We start from the raw sequence: 25,944 nt of genomic DNA on the forward strand, positions 1-25,944 counted from the left end.
TGTGGGGAGAGAGGTGGCCAGAGGTGTCTTTACTGGGGATCAGTGCGGAGGTGGTAGAGACAAAGGAACATAGGCTTTTTTATGGTGGTAACCTATGCTCACCTGTGCCCACCAGGTGCCTACAGTTTCCTAGTCTTTGTAACCTCCCACTACATCTAGGTGTTTCCCCAGGATCCACAGTTAAGGTTGAGGCAGTCTGCTGCCTTCCATGCCTGTTGCCTGAGATTGCTTTCATGGGCGCCACCTGGGGGACATGGACATTGATGTACCTTCGGGCAGCATGGGTCTTGCAGTGCTGCCCACCTCAGTGTTCGGGGCTGCCGTTGTGTCGCTCACAGGAGGGGGTATCTGATGGGCTGGACACCCAAGGGTCTCCTGAGTAGAAGGCCCCGGGGGGGGGGGGGGGGGGCACTCCTGTCTACCCTCTTCCTTTTGGTTGCCTGGGGCCACCTGAGCTTCGCCATGGGATACAGGAGCAGCTGGAGTGAGATTGAGAAGCCCCACCTTCCTCTGGCACAGATCTCGTGGATTCCCACCAATACCTGCATGATGCAGTGGAAGCCCTGTACCATGTAAGTCATGCCTCAGCCATGCAGGTCATAAGCTGAGCCATAGAGCAGAATCCACCTCCAAGGAGTGCAAATTTTGCACCAAGATCTCCGCTGCGGATGGCACCCTCACAGAGTTGACCTCATTGCGTTGCATTGACAGCATAATTTCCTCGGTCAGACGGTTTTTGGACTCCTCTGGTGGGCTTTTCAGTCTGAGGACAGATGGTGTCATCCCTTCCTGATTCTCTTGACTCTGTCGTTGTAGCTCCAGCAGCTCTGGAACGACTGGACCCAGGCTCACACCATTGGCCAGTGGCTTAGCAGAGTCCTGGTCTCTGGCATTCCGTCAAGTGCCAAATCCCTGCCTCCACCTACTGTGGATCTTCAGCTATGAGGAGCTCACCAGTAAGTGACCCAGAAGCCTGCCTACTACTTAATCTCACCGAGGTGTGAATATCTGCGTTGGTGGAGGGTGCAAGTGACAGCTGTGACACCTGCTCGATGGTTGTTTGAAAAATCATCCTCCGAGCTCCTTGAGTCTGTTGTTCCAGGAGAGGGGAGGAAGGTCTGGGCTGCTCGACTGATTGCATTGCAATGGAAGGAAGATGGCAATAGTACATCACGGGAGATAGGTGACGCACCAAGATTACTCATGTGAGGTTTGAGGAATGACTGTGTGTCCTTAGGGTTCTCACTTTTGCTTGCTGCCCCCACTTTGCCATCAGCACAGGCGCAGAGTCCTGAGCATCTCCTGGCAGCTCAAGGGCTCTTTCCTCATGGGGGGGGGGGGCTGAGAATTCTCGCATGACTCTGTGCCATCTCATGCCCGTTGTGCTCGAGTTTGTCCTGTGGGGATAACAGATGGGAAGAGTGGAGGCGGGAGTCCTGCCAGTTAAGATGGTGGAGGTGTGGTATGCATGGGGCTGGAGTGGGAGTACGGATGTGACGGCCAGAGTTAAGACTGGGGGCATGTGGGGGGGTGTCATAATATACATCTATGTATACAACGGAGGGCAGACAGGCAGTGATTGACACACAGGATGACCACTAAGCACACAGAACAGAGCAGCCAATCACCAGACAGGACACGACCACTATAAAGCCAGAGGGCACCAGTTTTCCCGCTCTCTCTCGGGACCCAGCCTCTGAGACAGTCAGAACTTGTGAGCTAGCCAGTGCCTACACCATGTGGTAAGTCTGGTTAGGCTAGTATCAGGTCTCATAGAACATAGAACCCAATCAAGTCAGCATAGTGTCATACCCACAGTTGAACATGTATAATAGTTTGGATGTTGAATAAAATCGTGTTGCATTTTATCAAGTGTTGGCGGTCTGTCTCTCGCTACACTGCATCAAGTGCAGTCCACATCGACCCAGCCTACCCAACACATCAGGGGGAACACCAAGGAGGGGGGGGGGGGGCTGTGACAGATGGGGAACCCGTGAGGTGGCTGGGTGAGAGGTCACCTTGGAGGTGCGAGGGGTGGGTGAGGGGCTGCATTGAGAGGTGGAAGACTGCGTGAAGATGATAATTCATTTTCTTCGGGACTGCTGCTCCGTCCTCTCCTGCAGTGAGGTGGGTGGCGCTGACGAATGCTGCAATGGCCTCCCAGGGAGGGGGTGGTCACATGGAGTTCAGGATACAGGACATCCCGCTTCTGTTGCACTCCATCCAAATGTTTGGGCTCCCTCTGAGAATCTTGGAGCAGGCTCTCTGGATGACATCCCTTGGATTGGATCTGGAACAAGTGCTGGGGAGGCATTTGTATGGAGCTCCCCAGTGATTGCAGCGATTAGGTTTTCCCAGGGCGAGCTGAGTAGTGGGAGGCTGATTTACGTGGCGAAAAAAAACTTGTTAAGAGGCTCAAAATTCTGTGATAAATCCCATCGACGGCTTTGCACCACCTTTCTCACCCTTGCCATTTTTTGGTAAGATTTCTGTATGAAGGGGAGCTTTCTAGCATCTGTCTTGAATTTGTTACTGTTAAATTGCAACTGTGAATTATTTAAAAAAAAAAAATCTTTGTCACAAGTAGGCTTACATTAACACTGCAATGAAGTTACTGTGAAAATCTCCTAGTCGCCACACTCTGGCGCCTGTTCAGGTACACAGAGGGAGAATTCAGGATGTCCAATTCACCTAACATGCACGTCTTTCGGGACTTGTGGGAGGAAACCGGAGCACCCGGAGGAAACCCACGCAGACACAGGGAGAACGGCGGTCTCCACACAGACATTCTTTGAATATAATCTCCAAAATTTTCCATACCATTCATTATCTTGGACATTGAAATAAGATCTTTCAGATCTCCCCAAGGTATGAGTCAGGAGTGTGATTCACGTGCCTGGATGAGTGCAGCTGTAACATCACTCAAGAGCTACCTGCTTAATTGGCACCGCATTCATGACATCTTCACTCCCTCCTTCAGTGGCTGAAGTGTGTACCATCCACAAGGTGCATTGCAGCAACTAGCTGAGGCTGTGTTGACAGTACCTTCCAAACATGTGGGTTATACTGCTTACAATGATTCTATGAAGTATAAATCCATTATTTTCACAACTGACCAACCAACGATATACATATCTTGGCTACTCATGGTGAGCTGTCATATTACATCAACCAACCATGTTTGGAAGTCACAGATCAAATAGAGACAATTATTTTTCGGCAGATGAGTTAAAACATCCAAAAGTCCTAACATTTAACAACAGTGCAGGAACAGCACTCCTTAATGGAACTGAGTATGAAACACAATAGAGTGGCAATGAGGAGAACCAAACCCAAGGGCAGGATCAATTGCCAACAGCGAATCTTTAAAAATAAAACTTTTCCACCCAAATTAAATACAAAATTCCATGAGGAGACCTGAGGATAAGCAATCCTAAAACAGCAATGAATAAGAGAACAGAATCTGGAATATGGGAAGTTGATATTCAAATAATAAAGTTTTTTAAAAAATTAAAATGTATTTTGCGGGAATCAACTGTAATGAGTAGATTAGTTTCACCAAATTAATCATAATGAGCCTCGAGGTCTTTAGCCATACTCCACAAATTGCATGATATATTTATAGGTGTGATCCAGGCAATTCTCGCCAAGAAAATAGCCAAATCCTACTGTTTTTGCGGCATTAAAAAAAATTTAATTTGAGACAAGCAGCGTATCAAGATGGCTACTTCACAAAAACTTTGGAACGATCCCTTAGAAGTAATGAAAGAGAAAAGGGTCACCCTCAAAAAAAAGAATCGCTGATAAAGGCCAGGCCACCCCCCTGTAAAGTTTTGCACATATCCTGCTCCTCATAGTTAAACAATGGATGAAAAATGGAAGCAGAGCTTTAGTTCAATAGATTGTGCTCTTTTACAACATCACAGTGCTGTAAGGTTAAAGTTCCAGGATTGTAACCTAGTGACAGTGAAGGAACAGCGATACATTTCCAAGTCAGGATGGTGAGTGGCTTGGAGGAAAACTTGCAGGTGGTGATGTTCCCATGCATCTACTGCCATTGTCTTTCTAGGAGGTAGAGGTCATGGGTTTGAAAGATGCTGTCGAAGGAGCCTTGTCGAGTTGCTGCAGTGCATCTTGTTGATGGTACAGACTGCTGCCACTGGTGGGGGGAGCTAAGATATGGTGGATGAGGTGCCAATCAACCTTTGTCCTGGATGGTGTTGAGCTTCTCGAGTGTTGTTGGATCTGCAGTCATCCAGATAAGTGAAGAAAATTCCATCACTTTCCTGACTCATACCTTGTAAATGGTGGCGAGACTTTGGGGAGATCTCTAAAAGGTGATCTTATTGAAATGTCCAAGATAGTGAACAGTATGGGATATTTTGTAGCTTATTCTACAAATGTGACAAATGACAAATAATTCCAAGTTTCAATTTAACAGATAGGCAAATTCAGGAGTGATAAAATGCTCCCCATCACACACACAATGATCAATAAACGGAGTGGACACCAGGCCCCAGGTTTTCCAGTCTCCGGATCGCCGGCGACTGAATATACGATCCAAGATACACATTGGGATCCCATGAAGTCCTGATACTTGGGCCTCCATGAGAATTTCTCGGGAATATTCAACTTCCAACAGGCAATTTCCCTGCTCCCTGGGACCCTTGCAAAAGTGTTAGACTTGGAGTTGGAGACTTTGGACAGTTCCATGGTACTTACTTGAATAGTTAGCCAGGAAATGGCAGACAGAAAAATCCTAGTTGAACTCCTGGGCAACTACAGAACAGACCCCCAAATCACACACTGAACACCCCCCCCCACTACCACCCGAGTGGCATGGTGGCATAGTGGTTTGCACTGCTGTCTCACAGCTCCAAGGTTGTGTGTTCAATTACAGCCTCAGGTGACTGCGTGGGTTTCCTCCGGTTTCCTCCCACAGTCCAAAGATGTGCAGGTTAGGTGGATTGGTTATGATAAAATTCCCCTTAGTGTCCAAAAGGTTGGGTGGGGTTACTGGGATAAGGTGGAGGCATGGGCTTAAGTGGGGTGCTCTTTCCAAGGGCTGGTACAGACTCAATGGGCCGAATGGCCTCCTTTTGTACTATAAATTCTATGATTCTGTGATGATCCCCAACTCCACTTGACCAGATTACAGCCCCCCGAATGGACATGACTACCCTACCTGACCACTCACCACCTCGACCTGAACTTACTAGCCCCCGACCTGACTACTCCATCTGACCGGATACCCCTCCTGATCCAAATAGCCCCCCAACCTCACCAACCTGACACCCTAGTCACCTATTCACTTACCCCAGACACCCTAACCATTATCCTCAGCCAGCCAGCCACCCACCCTGACACCATACCCTTCACTCATTCATCTACTCACCTATTTACTAGCAATAACACTGGACATTCATAGTTACCACATGGCAGCTAGTGCTGTACAAATGGATGTGCGTCTGGTCTTCCCCACAACGTTACAGTTCTGCGACGGAGTTCTCCGAGGGATACCTCATTTCTGGAGAAGCCAGGTTCGGAAGACTCAGCAAGAAACGTTGGGTAGTGTCAAGGGGTGTTCGGTTGGGGGGGGGGGGGGTGGCACTGGGAGAGAGAGGGGTTGATGATTCTTGTGGAGCAAACTGACCCATCTCACTCAATTGGGACCAACATAAAATATTGTTTTATTATTCTCGGAGGGTTGGCAAATCGAATGGCAGTACTCGTCCATAATTACCTTGTGATTCAAACTCTTATCACTTTGTGACATGACATGTAGAGTACAATGAAGCACTTTGTCAAGAGACCAACTGTACAATTGACAGGAAACTTCAGCGTAAGGGTGTTAAAATGTTCAAAATCAATGTTGTGTCATTCTCTCAAGCTACTGCCTGGGGAAGGAGCTATTTGTACAGAGAGAGACAGTAACCTCTTAGGTGGTAAGGTCACTGAGCTGAGAAATACAATTAACTCCCTATACCACAGGTAAAATGCTGTTCTATAATACCATCCTTTTGTCTCTCTTTCATTTTCTATTTCCCAGTACAAATAAAAAAAAAGGTCAGTTCATTCTCAATAATAATTTGCAAATCAAGGCTGTAAATAATATTTAACCTCTGGTCCATTGCTAGATGCAATTTTTCTTTATGACTGGAAATCAATCTGTTGAGATCTCTGACTGTAATCATGCTAGAGGTCTCGAATATTTTAAATGTCAATATTACATTATGCTATAAAATTATCGCATTTTTGTGTTTTATCGGCACTTACCCTGGTTTCATGAAGACTCTGCCAAAGTGGATCTGTGCATGGAGGTCAATGTCCAACACCTGCTTCAGGTAATCCTATCAGTGACAGTAATGATACTAGTAAAAGCACGTTATTTGGTGAACACCATTTTGAAATGAATACCAGCCATCATTACATAACAGCACTTTACTCCATATCCATTACGCTAACGCATTTCACATTATGGTGTGGTCCCCATGATAATGACAGGGAGTTCTGCTTTTCATGGTTTCAAGCAGCTATTGTTAGAATGGAGGCTGCCCTGTTCAATGGATACAAAATAAAAGAGAGGAGACAGACATCATTGTTGCAAACACCATCCCATTTTCTCCCTCTGGACATCTAAATTAGGAGGAGTAGGGCATTTGGCCCCTTGAGCCTATTTCATCGTTCAATAAGATCATAGCTGATCTGATTGTGGCTCTTGTGGCCTCACCTTCACTATTCTTCCTATCCCTGATACCCTTTGACTCCCTTGTTAGTCAAGAATGCATCTACCGTTGTCTCTGGGGAAGAAACAAATTCTCCTCCTCTCTGTTTTAAATGGGACCAGTAAGAAGTCTTACAACACCAGGTTAAAGTCCAACAGGTGTATTTCGAATCACTGGCTTTCGGAGCACTGCTCCTTCCTCAGGTGAATAAAGAGGTGGGTTCCAGAAACATATATATATATATGTAGACAAAGTCAAAGATGCAATACGATACTTTGAATGCCCAGGTTCTTGTTCATGTTCCAGAGCCCCCCCCCATCTTCGTCCCAAAGTCCTTTTGTTAAGAAGGAAAATGGGATAATTTCGGTGTTTGTCGGGGTGGGGAAGACCCCACGGGTGAGGAGGGTGTTTTTGGAGAGGGAGCGAGGTGGAGGGGTGCTGGCTTGGCCGAATTTGATAAATTATTATTGGGCGGCAAACATCGCAATAGTGAGAAAATGGGCAATGGAGGAGGATTCGGTTTGGGAGCGGATGGAAGCTGTGTCGTGTGGGGGGCACAAGTTTGAGGGCACTGTTGTTGGCACCCCTTCCATTTTCGGCGGGCACTCTGTGAGCTCAGTGGTGGGTTCAGCATTGCGGGTGTGGAGCCAGTGCAGGAAACATTTTGGGTTAGAGGGCATGTCGTTGTGGACGCCGCTATGTAATAATCACAGGTTTGTGCCTGGCAGGGATGGATGCGAGGTTCCAGGGGTAGCGGAAGGCAGGGATAGAGTACTTTAGGGACTTGTTTATAGGGGGCAAGTTTGCAGGTCTGGAGGAGTTGGAGGAAACGTATGAGCTGCCCAAAGGGAAGGGTTTTAGGTACCTGCGGGTGAGGGACTTTGTGAGGAGAGAGGTGCCATTCTTCTGGGGGCTGCCGCATCTGGCGTTGCAGGACAAGCTGTTGTCGGAGGAAGATATTGAGGCGGGGAGGGTGTTGGACATCTACAGGGAGCTAATGGAGAGGGAGGGCGCTCCTGTGGAGGAGGTCAAGCGTAAATGGGAGGAGGAGTTGGGCGGGGAGGTGCGGGCATAAAAATAGGTCCTACGGAGGGTGAATGTGTCCTCGTTGTGTGCGAGTTAAAACGTGAAATTGCATCTGGGTTTGGGTTCGTGGGTACCCGAGGGGGAATCTGGCCCATTTGATTTCATGCTCCTCTCAGCGTCCACTGCCTCTGAACCTACCTGGGGGGAGGGGATGTACAATTCTGCCCTGTATCTTTTTGAAACACAAAACGTCAAGCAACTTCCCCCCGCCCCCCAAATAATTTCTGCAAGAAAATGGACAAATAATTCTTATTCGCTTTGTATCAGTCAACTTCACTGTTGAATCTACTTCTGAAAACAACGTTTCCCGTAACATGGATCAGAGTAAATACTGGGATTAAAAAAAAAACTGGGGATATCTCCAGTTGAGGGGTCTTGTACGAATTCTGAGAATAGAGGTTGTTCTCAAAAGTGAAAAAGCATATGCTGGAGAAAGAGGGTCGCTGTTCAAGAGGATAAAAGAACTTGGTTCAAGTACTGCAGTAGAGTTGGTGACAAAAGTCATACATTCAGAAGTGGAAATGTTCACTGGCGATTGCACAATTTCAGTACCTCCTGCAACTCCTCAGATATTGAAGCTGTCCATGCCAATATGCAGACAATATCCACACTTGGACTGCTAAGTGCACCATACAAGTGGTAGGCAGCGACCATCTCCAACAAGAGAAAATCTAACCATTGCCCCATGACATTCAATGGCATTACCATCGCTGAATCCTCCACTATTAACATCTGGGGGTTACTACTGACCAGAAACTGAACTGTATCAGATATATAAATATTGTGGCTACAAGAGCAGGTCAGAGGCTGGGAATTCTGAGGTGAGTAACTCATCTCTTGTTTCCTCAAAGCCTTTCCACATCTACAAGGCATGAATCAGCAGTGTGATTCTCCACTTGTTTGGATGAGCGCGGCTCCAACAACACTAAAGAAGCTTGACACATCCAGGACAAAGCAGCCTGCTTTATTGGTAACCCTTCCACAAATATTCACTCTTTCCATCACTAACATGCAGTAACAGCAATGTCTAGATGTGCTGCAGAAATTCACCAAAACTTTTTAAGCAGCACCTTCCAAATACATGACTGCTACCATCTAGAAGGCCAAAGTCAGCAAACATATGGGTACGACACCACTTGGAAGTTCCCCCCCAAACCACTCACCATCCTGGCTTGGAAATAAATATACCGTTTGTTCACTGTTGTTGGGTCAAAATCCTGAAACTCCCTCCCTAACAGCACATGGACGGCAGCGGTTCAAGAAGACAGCTCACCACCACCTTCTCAAGGGTAACTAGGGATGGGCAATAAATGCCCATGATGCTCACATCCCATGAATGAATAAAAAAAAGCCAACTTGATTAGCACCCCATCCACCACCTTAAACATTCACTCTCTCTACCACTGTTGCACTATGGCAGCAGTGTGTACCATCTACCAAATGCTCTGCAGTGACTCACCAAGGCTCCTTCAACAGCACCTTCCAAGTCCATGATGTCTACCAACTTGAAGGCAAGGGCAGCAAATGCCAGTTGCAAGTTCTCCTCCAAGCCATTCACCTTGCTGATTTGGAACTATATCACCATTCCTTTACTGTTGCAGGATCAAAGTCCTGGAACTCCCTCCCTAACAGCATTGTGGGTGTTCCTACACCATGTGGGTAGGTTTAGCACAGTGGGCTAAACAGCTGGCTCATAACACAGAACAAGACCAGCAGCGCGGGTTCAATTCCCGTACCGGCCTTCCCGAACAGGCACCGGAATGTGGCGACTCGGGGCTTTTCACAGTAACTTCATTGAAGCCTACTTGTGACAATAAGTGATTATTATTATTATGGCACTTAGAATCATAGAAGTTTACAGCATGGAAACAGGCCCTTCGGCCCAACCAGTCCATGCCGCCCAGTTTTTACCATTAAGCTAGTCCCAGTTGCCCTGCACTTGGCCCATAACCCTCTATACCCATCTTACCCATGTAACTATCTTCAAGACGGTGGACAATTAGAGATGGACAACAAATGCAGCGATGCCCACATCTCAAGAATAAAATGTAAATGAACCCCTAATGCCAGTGCTCATCAGATTTCTGTGTGTCATCTGATATTTGTCAAATATGTTCAAGTTTGATTTGTTTCTATTTAATCATAGATAAATGGCTTAATCCAGCTTGTTAATGTGCTGGCCTGTCTTTGTCATTCTACCACACTGAACTGATTGACAGAAAAGCATGCGACTCTGTATACTGCAGAACACAGATTACAGTTACTTATTACTAATCCTGCTAAACACACACTTTCTGCAAAGCCAGACTGCAGCTTCTGGATCACATGAATCAAGTCCATTTGTGGGAGCTGCTGCAAAATTACTCAAGTGGAAACTGGTGCTCCAGAAACTCAAAAACATAATGATAAAAAGAAAGTGAGTTGATCTAACTAGTCATGTCTGCACTCCCCGATTGAGAGAAATTCTCCACAAATCACAAAGAGGTGAGCACGAAAGCTATCACAATGCTGGTCTTAGCTTTGTGATTGTCTCCGCCTGCCTTTTGGTATGGCATAACATAATTTGTAGATATCGCCACCCTTTCCTGAGGAGGGGAAATAACATATACTCATTTACTATAAAACAATTGGAACAGTAGCAACAATTCATCGTCTCGTTAATTTTCAAGCTGAAGGAACAACAGCCAGTTGGATTGGTGTATTGTGTGAATCTCAGCATAGTTACAGGACTGGCGGAGGCCATTCAGCCCATCATGTTTGTACTGGCTCTCCAAAGGGACAATTCTCCCCATGCCACTCCCCTGCCTTCTCTTCATAGCCCTGTACGTTATACTTTTCAATTAATAATCGCTTTCCCTTTTGAATGCCTCGATTGAATTGGCCTCCGCCGCATTTCTCAGGCAGCGCATTCCAGATTCCAACCACTCGCTATGTGATAGGGTTTTTCTCGTAACTCCATTGTCTCTTTTGCCAATGACCTCAGAGGCAATTGTGGAAAGTATGCATCTTCCTCAATTCACAAATAGGAAGCAGGGAGGTAGACAATCTGACTGCATCAGTTCATCCTTCGCATACCATTCAGAAGACAACAAAATGGTACCTTCCATTCCTTTACATTTAGGAGGGCAGAGCAAAAGGGTATGTGAACATATTAGTAAAGATGGATCGTGAATGAAAGAGGATTAACCTTAGTGGCAGTCATGGAGATTAACGTGAATGGTAAGATTTTTTTAAAAGAAAGTTTATTGGAGATATTTCCAAATACGTACAGAAACATAAACACTCAAAGAGCCATAACAAATGAACCGTGATGTAATAACATATCATATAACAATATAACAACATAACGTGGCAAACCCTACTTGTATACAATCCCACCTACCACCCCCCCCAAAAGTTTTTTATCTAAAATAACCTTCCCCTTCCCCCAAAGAAAAGAAAGAAAAGGACATGACCCTTCTCTCCCTAACGTTTTAGTTGATGAATAGCGCCCACCTCACGGAGAAACCCTCTTCCATTCCTCTAATGGCGAACTTAATCTTTTCCACGTGCAGGAATTCTGCTAGGACCTTTACCCAAGTCCCAACCCCTGGAAGTTCTGAGTCCTGCCAACTCAGCAAGATCTTCCTCCGGACTAGCAGGGAGGCAAATGCCAGCACGTCGGCTTCTATCCCCACCAGAACACACGGATCGTCAGACACTCCGAAAATTGCTACTCACAGGGACGATGTTACCTCCTTTCCCCAAACCCTTGACAGTACATTGGGAACCCCCTCCAGAACCCCACCAGCTTTGGACATGCCCAGAACATGTGGGTATGATTCGCCGGGGACCCAGATCACCGCATGCAATGGTCGCCGACTCTCGAGAAGAATCGCTCATCCTGGCCGTCGTCATATGCACCACTTTGAACTGGGTTAGGTTTAGTCTAGCGCATTACGAGGAAGCATTAATCTCACGCAGTGCCTCCTTCCAAAGCCGCCCTGCGAACTATCCTCTAGTTCCTCCTCCTATTTTAGCTGAATATTTTCCACTGATGCATTCTTTTTGGTCAGTACTGCATAGATATCAGAGATCTTGCCTTTCTCAATCTCGTCCTCTGATAAGAGCCTATCCTGCAGTCTCGGGGGCAACAACATTGGGAACAAACTCACCTCCTTTCTCAGAAAAGCCCTAATCTAAAGGTATCTGAACCCATTTCCATTTGGCAACTGGTAAACCTCTGCAAGCTCCGACAAATTTGCAAATTTCCACCCCACAGGCAGGTCCTCAAATCATCTAATCCCCAGCTGGTCCCACTCCCCAAACCGAGCGTCTAGTCCCGACTGGACAAATATGTGGTTGTCGCAAATGAGTGCCTTCCTATCAGGCCCTCCATCTCAAAGTGCTGCCGGCACTGCTTCCGCACCCGTGTAGAATGTCGAGCTCACTACTGGATTCGATGAATATCGATTTGCCGAGAATGGCAGAGGTGCCGAAACCAGTGCCCTCAAGGTGGTCCCCTTACATGAGGCTTCCTCCATCCACGTCTGGACTATGGCAATATTTGCAGCCCAGTAATAATTTTGTAAATTTGGGAGCGGCAGGCTTCCTCTTTGTCTATCTCTCTCCAGGAAACTCTCTTGGTTTGAGGAATCCTCCTCCCCCACACAAAGCCCAGGATCAGCTTATTAACCTTCTTAAAGAACAATTTAGGCAAGAAAATTGGAAGACTCTGGAATTTTGGCAGAACCACCAATTCTATATTCTGAAATCTCCCTGTTAATGCCAGTGACACATCCCATCTCCAGAAGTCCTCCGTTAACTCCTCCACGATTCTTCCGAATTTAACTTAGTAGTTGGGTCCAGTCTCTTGCCACATGCATCCCCAGATATCGGAAACTCAACCTCACCAGCTGGAACGGAAGCTTACTCAAACTATCCTACTGCCCGCTGGTGCGCATCCTGAATCGGTCGGGACCGGGGCCGTTCCGCGCCGTCGTGAACCTCGACAGCGTTCACGACGGCGTGGCCACTTCGGCGTGGGAGTGGAGAATCCCGCCCAGAATGTCTGCCGTTTGATTCTTCAAATGCACAAACATGGGCGACCTCTTAACAGATGCATTTAGTCCCCAAACGTTCCAAGTCACCAACTCACCTAAAATCAGCTATATTTTTGTCTTAGCCGTTGCTCTGTCAGGTCGTTGTTTGCACCCAATGGAGTCTCCAAAAGGCCTCCACAGCCATCGACTCTTATACATCTGCACCCGAACGGTACTCTCAATGTCAGTCCTCCCAGCCCACCCCCTTCCTCCTCTCCACAATCTAAGCCAAAGAAAGAAAATAACTATCCCCCTCTCTTCATCTCCATTTTGCCCTCCACATCTCTTCTGTTTAGCAACTTTCCCGTTAGTATGGTGGACCCCACACGAGGCCCTCACCTTCCTCAATCCCACCTCATCACCCCCACACCCCTGTACACACGCAAACCCAGAACAAACAACTCCCAAGATTAGAAAAAACAGGGAGGAGAATAAAAAAAGAGGAAAAGAGAAACACAAATAAACAACAGCCGAACTAGCAACAGCAAAACCCAAACCCAGTCAAATATATTTACAAATTCCCGATCCCGTGGTCACCCAAAAGCTTATTCGTTTCTTCTGGAGTGTCCATATAGAACTCCCGATTTCAGCTTCTTCGGACTTTCTGTCACTGAGGTAAATTCTGCTACCAACGAGGCCAGCCAGTTCTCATGCCCGGCCACAGACTCCATTTCTTGCAGCGACGCTCCCTGGGATTCAAGATTTTGCTCCATCCTTCCCGGATCGGATCCGTAACCCTGGCTGGATCTTCTGAGGTTGCAATTCTCTGTTTTTTAAACTGTGGTGTTAAAGTGTCGACCAGTAGGCCGACCACTGCGCTGCCATCTCGCCTTCGACTGTGCTCCCGGGCCTCCCGGTTTGCCTGCAACCGCTTTTTTTGTGTGCTCATCTTAGTTGGGTGAGCAACGGACATACCACGATGAGAAGAATCTTTCACCACTCACATTTTGCTGCTGAATCCTGCCTCGTTCAGTCGCCTAATCAGGTGCATCAGGACGTCGTCTCACACGCGAGCCACCTGTGCGCTACTGTCTAAGGCATGGTTGCCACTGGAATTCCGAATGGTAAGATTTTTGATATTCGCCCAAGAAATTGTGCTCAGGTGGGCAGGATGACTCTCAAAGGTTAGAGCTTCAGTTCACTAGTATTCATTCGTTGAACTAAGCATTTGACTATCGTGTTTAATTTGCAAAGATGTGGGTGTTAAGTTGCGACAGTCACGGAAATGATTCCATCCCATAGGTACTCATTCAAAAGCTCCTTAATTGTGGACTGAATTGGACTGTGTTTACCCCTGTAGCAGCATCACTCTTTGCCACCTGTTTGCTGATAGATGTGTTACCAGGGAAATCTGTCTGCTTTCAAATGCAAGGGTGACTTCATCCAAATTGAGGCTGGGAAGAATGGCATGGTGCCTTCATCTGGTTTTACAGAAATCTGGGTATGCACTATCTGAGGCGCTGACTCACACAACCTAAAGATGTGCAGTGGTGAATCGGCTTCACTGGAGGGCCACTTGTCCTGAATAATTCAAGTGGGCCTGGCAAAACAATGGTGTGTAATATAACTTAAGGCAGGGCAGTGGTGGTATCCAGCTGAAGTCACAGAATCATAGAATCCATACAGTAGAGAAGGAAGTCATTCAGCCCATTGGGTCTGCAACGATCCTCTGGAGAACCCCACCCTATCCCCGTAACACAATAACCCCACCTAACCTTTTGGACACTAAGGGGCAATTTAGTATAGCCAATCCACCTAACCTGCACATCTTTAGACTGTGGGAGGAAACCGGAGCACCCGAAGGAAACCCATGCAGACGTGGGGAGAAAATGGGAACTCCACACAGTCACCCAAGGTCAGAATTGAACTTGGGTCCTTGGCACTGTGTGGCAGCAGTGCTAACCCACTGTGCCACCCCTATCCCAATCATCATCCAATCCCCTATCCCACCGTCAATTCCAAAATGGCAACAGCTACAACTTTCTATTATTATTCCTGTTTTCAAAATTCCCCTTTATTTTGATTATTCATTCATCACCCCAACCCCTTTTCACTCTTCCACTTGGTCCACCATTTTTGGTATGGTTTGCAATTAAATTCTTTATATGGGCAATACTATAGAAATGCAACTTGTTCTTGTCTGGAGAGCTAGTTATTTCAGCATTTTATTCCACAATATGAATGGCTGCACAGTAGAATTTTACAAGTCAGGCAGAATTCTGATTGTTGTTCAACCAAATAAGATGCATTTTTAACACAACAGATTTGCTTGTCAATATTTAAAAGGTTGCTTTGTGTAATATTTCAACTCGATTATCTTCTGACCTGCAGCAAGTGCACGAGGAAGATTAAAATGCAAAGGAAGAGAGGGTCTTTCCCAGAATATTTAAAATGGAGAAAGATAACCCATTGCCTGTAGATAAATAACCTTTCCCACTCAATAACAGCTGATAAGTCTCCTAAATTTTATGGTGGAAATATATGAGAAGGTGCTGATAATTTTACACACTAAAACTTGCCTTGAGCTACTTTAAACCCGTGGGCAGAAACAATGCACAAACAGAGGTCATCAATGTACAAATGCAAATCAAATGCTCATTGTACCAAGGATGTGTTGACAGGTATGACTGATAAGAAGAGTAATTTATTAGTGAGGTTTATCTCCATGGACTCAGGCATGAGTGTTGGATGGATGTGAAAAGACGGCTGCTTGTCATACTCAGCAAAGGGGATGCATTACAATCAGTCACGTTGTATTCTTCAAAGCTGTTTCGATATTCATGGGCCATTTGTGGATTAGTTTGTCAGACAATGATTCGTTCCCTAATAAAATTTAGAAAGGACTTTTGTGTTGTATTTGACGATAGTGTAATTCAGGAAAAATAAACGTGTTTGAAATTATTATATCGCAATCTGAGAATTATTCTGACTCTGTAAACCTCGTGTACCTGGATTAACTGCTTTTGCCCACAGAGACAACATAAAAATCCCTGTCGGTGTAGGTGAGTTACTGATAATACTACTCCTTTTCTAGCATGGGAAAAGCTTACAATGGGATTTCTAGTTTGGCTCTTCATTTGGTGGATCCCTGAGACGCTCAGTGGTGAAATGAGGTGCATCCCAGCAACAGATCTGACTGGACCGGTTGACGTGATGTGTTCCATGATCTGGAACTCATGGCCACAATTGCACTTGGAGTTGTTCCACACCTGAGCAGGTGGCTCCATCGTCAATGTCTTGAGTGATTTCGGTTGAACGCTTTTCACTGTCCTCGAGGAAGGCTGCAGCCATTCACTTTTTCCACTGGGTCAATAATGAGCGTCTATTGATCCTGTTTGTTGAGTTAGTGGGTTGATACCAACTACATGACGATGAGCTTTTTCCCAGAATGCCCGGCTTCATTTTAAGCATTTTCTTAGCGGGTACTCCAAATTTTTGTGAATGAAAAGGTCTGTGGGGATCATGACTTTTTCCATCCCACAGAGCACGATGGTGTCTTAAGGAATGGGAAGTGGGGCAATGTGGGACTCCCAGGAGACACACATTTGGAGTGGATACAAACAGCCCGACTCTGCCATAATGGCAACATTGAGCTTCACATCCAGGATCTGTGTGACAATTACAGGTTTATGAGGAAGAGTGGGATTCTGTAGAAGAGTAGATTAGGAGCATTGTTGTGGTGCAAAATGATCTCACTATGCTCCCCAATGATATTCCAGGGAGTTTGTGAACCAGGTTCATCTTGGTTTTGACTTTTTGACAGGTGCCAATGCGATGAGTTAGCCAACCTGAGGGAAAAATCTACATGACCTTGCCCTTCCCAATTTACCTATTACAGGTGCATCCATCCAAGGAAGAAATGATCACCACTCGATCCTTATGGAGACAATGTCCCATTTTCACAATGAGGACATCCACCACCGTCTTATATGAAACTACCCCTATGTTAACTGAAATAAACTCAGAACAGATCTAGCAACTCAAAGCTGGGCATCCATTAGATGCTGTGGACCATCAACAATAGGACAGACCTTAGTTCAATCAGGAGTATAAAGAGCATTCTGGGACAACATACCTCCTCCTCCAGGTGCCATGTCCTGAAAGGGCATTGGTGACCATGGTCGTCCATTTGATTGGTCCATGATTATGTTCTGCTTGGCAAAGCACTGCAGTGGTTTGCCATTGCCTTTCCGAAAAGTGAGGTGCCAACCTTGTGATGCAACAACACAGGACTACAAGCATGGTAAATAGCGGAAGCAGCATTTTATAGACTGAGCTAAGCTAGCCTGCAACAAACAGATCAGATCGAGCCTCTGCAGTCTTCCATATCCAATCATGAATGGTGGTGGGTAATTAAACAACTCAAGCTCCATGGACACTCCTATCCTCGACAAAGGGAGGGACCCAGTTTGCTAATACAAAAGACGAGGCTGAAGTGTTTCACAACTATCTTGATGCAAATTCCAAGTAGATGATCCACCCTGTCCTGCCTCTGGGGTCTCCAGCATTATCGAGGTACGGTCAACCAATTCAATTCACTCCACTTGATATCAAGAAACAGCAGAGCACACTGGATACAACAAAGGCCATGGGCCCTGACAACCTTTCAACTGAGTACTGAAGATAGGTGTTCCAAAACTAGCCAGGCCTCAAAAGACTGAGTGGAAAATTGTCCAGGATTATATCCTGGACAAAACCAATGTGGTCAATTGCTGTCCCATCAGCCTACTCTCAATCATCAGCGAAGTAATGGAAGATATCAACAACAATGTTAGCAAACTGCACTTATTATTTATGCACATGCTTACTGTTGCTTACTTTGGGTTCTGCCAGGATGCTCACCTCTAATACTCTCCACTTGTCTGGCTGAGTGCAGCTCCAACAACAATCAAGAAGCTCGACACCATCCAGTTCAATGCAGTACCACTTGAATGGTACCCCACTAGTGTAAACATTAACTCCTTCCACCAGTGACACACAGTGGCAGCAGTATGTACCATCTTCAAGATGCACTGGAGCAACTCAACAACTTTGACAGTACCTTCGAAACCCACAACCTCTATCACCGATAAGGGCAAGAGCAGCAGATACATGAGAATGTCACCACCCGCAAGTTCCCCTCTAAGCCACCCCCCTCAAATTGATTTGAAAAATGATTGCCTTTCCTTCATCGATCTGGGTCAAATTCCTGTCAGTACCTTCACCACATGGACTTCAGTGGTTCAAGATGGCAACTCACCAGCACCTTCTAAAGGGCAATGAGGGATGGGCAATTAATATTGGTTTTGCCATTGATGCCCACATCCTATGGTTGAAATTTCAAATATGACATTCCCATATTTGACTCATTTGTTTCTCCTTTTGCCCATTAGCCTTCAATCTTATATTCTTTGTCTGAATTTACATTTCCTGGTATTTTAAAAAAAACAACATTTTATTAAGGCATTTATGATTTTATAACAACAATTACAAATATAAACATAACTCAGTAACTAACCCCCCCCACCCCGCAACCATACCCAGCCTACATGGCTTACACACACAGTTCCCCAGTCCATCCTCCTCCACTCGCTGGTCTCACCTAAACTAAACTAAACTATCTCCCCCTACCCTCCTCATTCCCTAATCTCCCCCCCCCATTATTTTATCTGCCAACAGTTTAATTTTCCCCAGAGAAGGTGATAAACGGCTGCCACCTCTGGACGAACCCACATTTCCTGGTATTTTAATCATTTGTCCCTTAAGTAATATACTACATAGTGAAAGGGCCTCAAAATGGGAGCATTCTAATTCTACTGATTTAAGAGGAATCATGACTGTGGACACACCGACCATTCCATGCATATCAAATACAATTCACAAGATATGTCGCTATATTTCAAGGTGATTACCTTTTCTCCCATGGATACACCCCCTGAAGTAATGATGATATCAGCACGACTTATCCCTTCATTGAGAGCATTCAGCAGGTCATCGGGGCTACAAATCAAACAAACATAGCTATTGAATAGTAATCAAAAACCGTCAAAAGCTAGGAGAAGCTAAACTTGAATAATTGTTTATGAAGACAGCAAAGCTTGCATCATCTTATCGTATCCAATGCAAATATATATTGGATGAGCCACAATTTTTTCATGAGTACTGCTGACTAAACTAATGCCACCCACTTTGGGTCCAGTATCACCTGTGTACCTCTGATCCTGGCCCCATCACAATGTCGGGCTAAAACCTGGGGTGCAGAATTTTGGTGCACTGCTCAACAATGAGCTCAATCCTTCTTCTCGTCAACCTGTTCTGTTTCCAGCATTACTTATTCTCCACTCTTGGGTGAAAAAAGCTGCTTATGCACCATGAGCCTCAGCCGTTAATGGTGCTTAAAAGAACATACTTGTTCACTAGGTAGGCTTCTCCACACTTGACTTGATCCAGTGGAAGATAAATATCAGAGAGACAGTGGCTGAGGCTATTAAGGGAAAGAAAACTGGTACCGATTTAATGGTAGATTAATTCTTTAAATTTTTTTCAAATACATTTTCTAAACTCCTTTTGAAAAGCAGAGTGGAAATCTTTGGTTCATTACGGTTTAAGACTTATTTGGGCCAAATGAAATCTGAAAAGCACGGAATTATTTGTTTTCTTTTCGGCAATGCCAAGGTACATAAGTAATTCTGTACACAGTCCAGGATGGAGATGGGGGCAAGGAGTGTTAGCGACTTGAACGTGTTAGTGATTCTAACGCACAGTCAGCTACGCATTACCTCATAAATCCTTTTTATGAATATATCTTGTGATGGGATCAGGATCAAAGAGAGTCAATATTTTATATCTGGTAAATAATTAAAGATAAGTGAATGTGATATGATGACAATAGGATTGCACATTGGCATGACATGTCTTTATTGAAAAATACACTGAATGGTGAAGATCGGACCGTACACCAGTAAAAGTCTGTTACTAATATCGCAAGATGCAGAAATAGGGCAGCACGGTGGCGCAGTGGTTAGCACTGCTGCCTCACAGTGCCGAGGCCCCGGGTTCGAATCCCGGGCCCAGGTCTCTGTCTGTGTGGAGTTTGCACATTCTCCCCGTGTCTGCATGGGCCTCACCCCCACAACCCAAAGATGTGCAGGGTAGGTGAATTGGCCATGTTAAATGAATAGGGCAGCACGGTAGCATGGTGGTTAGCACAATTGCTTCACAGCTCCAGGATCCCAGGTTCGATTCCGGGCTTGGGTCACTGTCTGTACGTTCTCCCCGTGTGTGCGTGGGTTCCCTCCGGGTGCTCCGGTTTCCTCCCACAGTCCAAAGATGTGCAGGTTAGGTGGATTGGCCATGCTAAATTGCCCTTAGTGTCCAAAATTGCCCTGAGTGTTGGGTGGGGTTACTGGGTGATGGGGATAGGGTGGAGGTGTGCTTGGGTAGGGTGCTCTTTCAAAGAGCCGGTGCAGACTCGATGGGCCGAATGGCCTCCTTCTGCACTGTAAATTCTATGATTATTCTATGATTATCTATGATTATCTATGAAATTGTGCCTTAATTAGGAAAAAAAATAATTGGGTATTCTAAATTTATTTTTAAAAAAGAGATGCAGAAATAAAGTAGTTCCACAAGACAATCCCAAGGGTGAATGAACTTGAATCTACTGCCACCTGGTGAAATATTTGTTTATTCTGCATCTGGTACGGTTTGCAATTTAGAACTGGGGTGCAACAGGCAACTGACGAGAAGATATTTTCATGTGAGCACAACTTTTCTTCAGTATAAACTCCAACTTTCAGGGAGTGTGAAGGCATTTCACAAAAAAACGTGAAAATAATGGAAAAAGCTGATTGAAAGGCTTCAATTTTGTCACCTGAATATCTTGATTAAGGCTTTTTGTCAAAGTATAGATACATTTACATATATAGATTTATTTTCTGAATTTTAATTCAGAATTCAAACTTCACGCTCCACATAATGTAGTGAAATATATTTGCAGATGCTGGATTTATGTGTGGTGAACAAATTTAAATCTGTCACAAAAATAAGACATTCCCAAAGAATATTGATTCACTGCCCGACTGGAAACAATTCAAAATCGGAAACAAATCCTGCTAATTTAACCGGACACATAAGTGAAAAGATTCAGATTTGCAACCAACAATAACGCAGCATGCAAACTAATTTGATGTCAGCTACTGGTAATCACGGGGAGAAAAAGACAATCATTGTTTTACTAAGTTATTACACTACTTTAAACATAAATGTGCCATTTTTGATATAAAACCCATTCCCTGAACATCAGAAAGATTAGACGTCTTGGACCATGGGTCTGCAAAAAAATGCCAACAAAGCTAAAATATCTGTGCACTCTGAGGACTGAGGCGCATAAGAATATAAACTCATCCAGCAACAGTAACCTAACATTAATCACTAAAAATGCACCCCCACAAGTACTTGAAACATAGAAGCATAGAAAATAGGAGCAGGAGGAGGCCATTCGGCCCTTCGAGCCTGGTCCACCATTCATTAGGATCATGGCTGATCATCCAACTCAATAGCCTGTTCCCGCCTTCCCCCCATATCCTTTGATCCCCTTTGCTCCAAGTGCTATAGCTAACTGCATCTTAAAAACATGCGGCTGGATTCTCCAGTCCAGAGACTATACGTGCAATACGGCGGCTAAGTGTTGACGCCAGCGTAAACACCGGAGTGTTTCACGCAGGCGTCAATGGGCCTCTGGGCCCAGTGATTCCATGGCGCACAGGGGGCCAGCACGGTGCCAGAGTGCTGCACGCAGCGCCGTTGCCGATACGCGGCCCTGCACTGCCATCGGCGGGTCCGACGTGGAAGAAGGTTGGCCCCCCCGGATTGCGCGTCCCTGCCCCCAATCGTGGGCTCGGAGTCTGTCCCCCACCCCCCCCCCCCCCAACTAGGACAGCCACCCCGGCCGTAGGTCCGAGCTCCCGCCTGGTGGAACCATGTTAGGACCACGCTGGTGGGAACTCGGCCAGTCGAGCACGGACTGGCGCCGCGGGCCGTCTCGGCTTCAACTTCGATTCTCCAAGCCCGCGTGGGCTCGGAGAATCCCGGCCCCGGTGTTGATGTCGGGGCAGGATTCGTGGAGTTCTACGACAGCAGAAATGGCGCTGCACCTGGACCGATTCAACGACCTTTAAGGGGCTAGCACTGGTGCCACATGGAACACAATCGATTCCAATGAGAAACGGTGCCAGATTTGCAAGGTCCGTGATTGGCACTCAAGAGGCTGACAAGCTGCAGCCGCACATACACACTTCATTCCCCACACGCACCATTCCAGCCAAAAAGATGGCAGTAAGATGCACGGCCCCGAGGCTCACCGACACGGAGCTGGTGGCCCTGCTAGAAGCTGTGGGGAAGAGGTGGGCGGCCCTGTATCCCAGGGTGGGAAGGAGGCCGGCAGCCGCCGCCATTCGCCAGGCCTGAACGCAGGTGGCAGAGCTGGTCAGCGCCATGGGCAACACCGTGCGGACTGGCCAGCAGTGCAGGAAGAAAACTGCACAACGTCCTCAGGGTGGCCAAGGGCAGCACTGTGCCCCTGGCACCAACCCCGGTCTCATACACCTGTAACCCTACCCATCCCCCCCCACCCCCCACTTGGAGGGTGGCCGAACACCCACCCTGCCCACATGCTGGCACACATGCTGGCTGCCACTACCACGCTGCACCACCACCACCACACCTACACGCCCTCCCCAATCCCCAACCCCCTCCCAACGCAGCTCCTTTCCCCACAACCCCACTCCGAACACACCCACACTTCCCCCACAACCCCTCTCCCACACACCCTCACTCCCCCCCGACCGGTGATGCAACCATGCATCCTGTCTTATGTCTTGCAGGAGCTGCAGGTGATGGGCCCGGTCCTTCTGGTGTCCCCCGACCCCAGCCCCAGCCAGAACACCAGGTGCTGGGCAGCGATGAGGACAGCATCGACCCACATCTCAGGACACCCTGGAGCTCACGTCTGGGGATGACACTGATTTCCCATCCCAGCTGTCTCCAACACCCTCCACCACCCCAGCGTGGTTGGGCAGCACCTCAAACAACTCCCCCCCCATCCCCCCCTCCTGTCCCTGGCGAATCACATGGGCAGCAGGCAGAACAGGGTGGCACCACGTCACCTGGGACTCCCGGGCAGCAGCCAGGCCCATCCAGGCCTGTTCACCCCAGCCACAGTGGACCAGGTCACAGGGCGGGAATCACAGCAGGCTGCCTCCACTCCTGCTGTACCACCTGGGGACCCACCTGAGCATAGTGTTAGGGCCCATAAGGCCAGAAAAATAGCCACCAGTTAAGTTGACATGGCTGCAGGGCACTGTTTAGCCCTGCACCCGTTCAACCTAACTGGTGTCTATTTTTCTGGCGATGTTGTGGAGTACGCAGAAGGCAACCACGATGTGGGCACAAATCTGTGTACATGTTTTCACATTAAACACCTGTGCACAATGTTACACACTGACTCGGTGCTCTGTCAGAAGGGTGCGCTGGTCGGCGCTGATCGCAGAGGGTGTGTGGGTGGGGGGCGGGGAATGGGCGAATGTTGGGGGTGGGCTTGGCCTAAGGACTGCAGTTCAGCCAGTGCTCACCGCTCCAGTGTCCCTTCACCGCACTCCTCCTCCTCCCCCTCCCCACCCCCAGGGAATCGACGGCACCATCTGAATGAATGGCCACCTCGCAAGCAGGGATCGGCCAGGTAAATGGTAGGAAGTGCAACCGTGAACAGGAGTCAGAGGTTGTCAAACGATTGCGAGCACCAAACCTCAACTAAGAGCATCATCATGCATCCCATGGACCATACCTGCTGTGACTGCCAACCCAGAGCTCACACTCTGCAGTGCAGCAGGTAGATATCATGGATAGGGTTGCAGACGGGGGTGGAGGTGGGATGCGATGTCCGTGCCCCTGGCCAGTCCCACCACCCCTAGTCGGTGAACCTGGAGGTGATCAGAATGTCCCTTGCATATTGGCCCTGGCGCACATATGGTGCGGCCACCAGCAGCTCCCTGGGACCCATGTGCTACCCATCCTTCACCAACCCCCTCCTCCTCCAGCACGTCGCCACTCTGCTGCGCGATGTTATGGAGGATGCAGCAGGCCACCACGATGTGGGCAATCCTCCCATCACTATACTGGAAGGCCCCTCCAATGCGGTCCAGGCACCTGAATCGCATCTTCAGGATGCCAAAGCATCGCTTGATCACGCTCCTGGTCGCAGCAAGGGCATCGTTGTAGCGGGTCTCATCTGCCATAACCGCAGTGGGTAATGCTTGTCGCCCAAGAGCCAAACCCCCCAGCATGGGGTGCGCCTCAAAGAGGCCAGGAATTGTCGAGTGTGCCAGGATGAAGGTGCTGTGCTCACTGCCAGTGTATCGGGTGCAGACATGAATGATGGTCACACACCAGCTGCACGTTCAACGAGTGGAACCCCTTTAGATTCGTGAAGAGTGGCCTGTCATCTGCAGGTGCTTGTACGGGGATATGCATCCCGTTGATCACCCTCTGGACTAGGGGCATCTCAGCAATGGCAGCGAACCCTGCTGCCCGGGTATCCTGGTGGACTCGCTCCACATTGAAATGGATGTATTGTGCCAACTGGGCATATAGGGCCAAAGTGATGGCACAAATGCACCTGTGCACCGAGCTCTGTGATATCCTGGACAGGTCCTCACTTGGCACCTGGAAGACCCCGTGGCGTAAATGTTCAGGGCAACCGTCACCTTGCTGGCTACCAGGAGCGGGTGTCTCCCCCATTCCCCCGTAGCCCCATGGTGCCAGTTGTGCCATTATCCGGCAGATATGTTGCACTGTCCCCCTGCTCAGCCGGAGACTTTGACGGCATGCCCGGTCCAGCAGGTCCTCAAATGACAGGCACTGCGGTACACGCGAGGCCTCATGCAGCACCTCCTTTGCACATTCTCCTCCTCCTCTGCCTTTTGGGCGGCCAGCTCTTCATCCTCACCAGCTGCCTCATGTTCCTCTGGTACCGGTTCTGCTGCTACAGCTTCCTCCTCCTTGAGCAGCTGAAGCTCGTACAGCCGCAGGCGACTAGCAGGAAGGCCACCATTGCTAGTTGAATTCCAATATCCATTGTCTGCAGAGGGTGAAAGGCCGACATGTGAGCATAGTGCGTACCCCCGTGCCCAACCCAGGTCCAACGGGCTACATGGTGGCCCCGGTTGGCACTGCAAACCGCATGTCCCCTCCCACCGTCAAAGCCGCACGCTGGGCCCGGTGCCCGGCCCCTGGGGACCTCTGGCTGGCACCTGTCCCTGCCGCTAGGGGTACTATTGGTTGACACTGCCCTTGTTAGCAGTATGCTCCGTGGCCCCCATCCGGGGCCACCCTGAGGGGGCTACTGTGTCCGTTGCCTTGGGCAGGCCGTGTGCTGCTCCGCCAGCGGGTGGCAGCAGGTTGGGAGGGGGGTGTGGTATGGCGTGGGGGAGGGGTGGCAGACGGTGGGGGCTGTGGTGCGGGGTTGGTGGGGACACCCTTACGGCCGGTGGCATGCTGCAGAACCATAGGCCAAGGTGGGTGGTCAGTGGGATGCGCAGCAAGATGGCTGCCTTGCAAGCCCGGCAATGGTGGTCCTGCCTGGACACCACCCCAGTTCCGTGGGGCGCCACCCCAGCTCCATGGCCTGTGCTCCTTTCACTGCCCACCCCTCCTCCCTGGGCCCTGGCAGGGCCCCCTCCTCACCCCAGCCAACCCGGCCAGTGTTAGGATTGGCAGCACATGGTCGCGCCTCTCCATGTCCTACTTCCTCTCTGTTATAACGTGCCTGTTTACCACTGGCTGGGGACTAATGACAATCCCACAATCCTTTGGGAGTATGAGCTTCCCCAATGAGGGGGGCGGAGAAATCATTAGCAGATTCTCTTGATGGCCAGTTTGGAACCAGCTAGAGGAGAGTGAGCAGCAAGGGAGTTGCTGCTGCTGTATATATACACGTTATTGTAAATAAATGTTATTTCTTTCTATCCTTCAACTCGTGCTGGATTCTTTGTGGCCCTCACAAAACTCTTTCTCCA

The 25,944-nt window shown here is 47.9% G+C and overlaps 1 protein-coding gene across 16 annotated transcripts in view; it reads right to left on the bottom strand.

Moving 5' to 3' along the window:
* LOC140396543 (gephyrin) overlaps positions 1 to 25,944 on the bottom strand; it is a 799,798-nt gene that overhangs the window by 50,006 nt on the left and 723,848 nt on the right. For all 16 annotated transcript variants that reach the window (XM_072485332.1, XM_072485277.1, XM_072485374.1 and 13 more), the window contains 2 exons: positions 18,784 to 18,871; positions 6,277 to 6,350 (listed from right to left, as the gene is read on the bottom strand). In XM_072485332.1, coding sequence (XP_072341433.1) covers positions 6,277 to 6,350; positions 18,784 to 18,871 — 162 coding nt within the window. The remainder of the gene's footprint in view (positions 1 to 6,276; positions 6,351 to 18,783; positions 18,872 to 25,944) is intronic.

This window comes from Scyliorhinus torazame, chromosome 2 (assembly GCF_047496885.1).
Source record: "Scyliorhinus torazame isolate Kashiwa2021f chromosome 2, sScyTor2.1, whole genome shotgun sequence".
Lineage (NCBI taxonomy): Eukaryota > Metazoa > Chordata > Chondrichthyes > Carcharhiniformes > Scyliorhinidae > Scyliorhinus > Scyliorhinus torazame.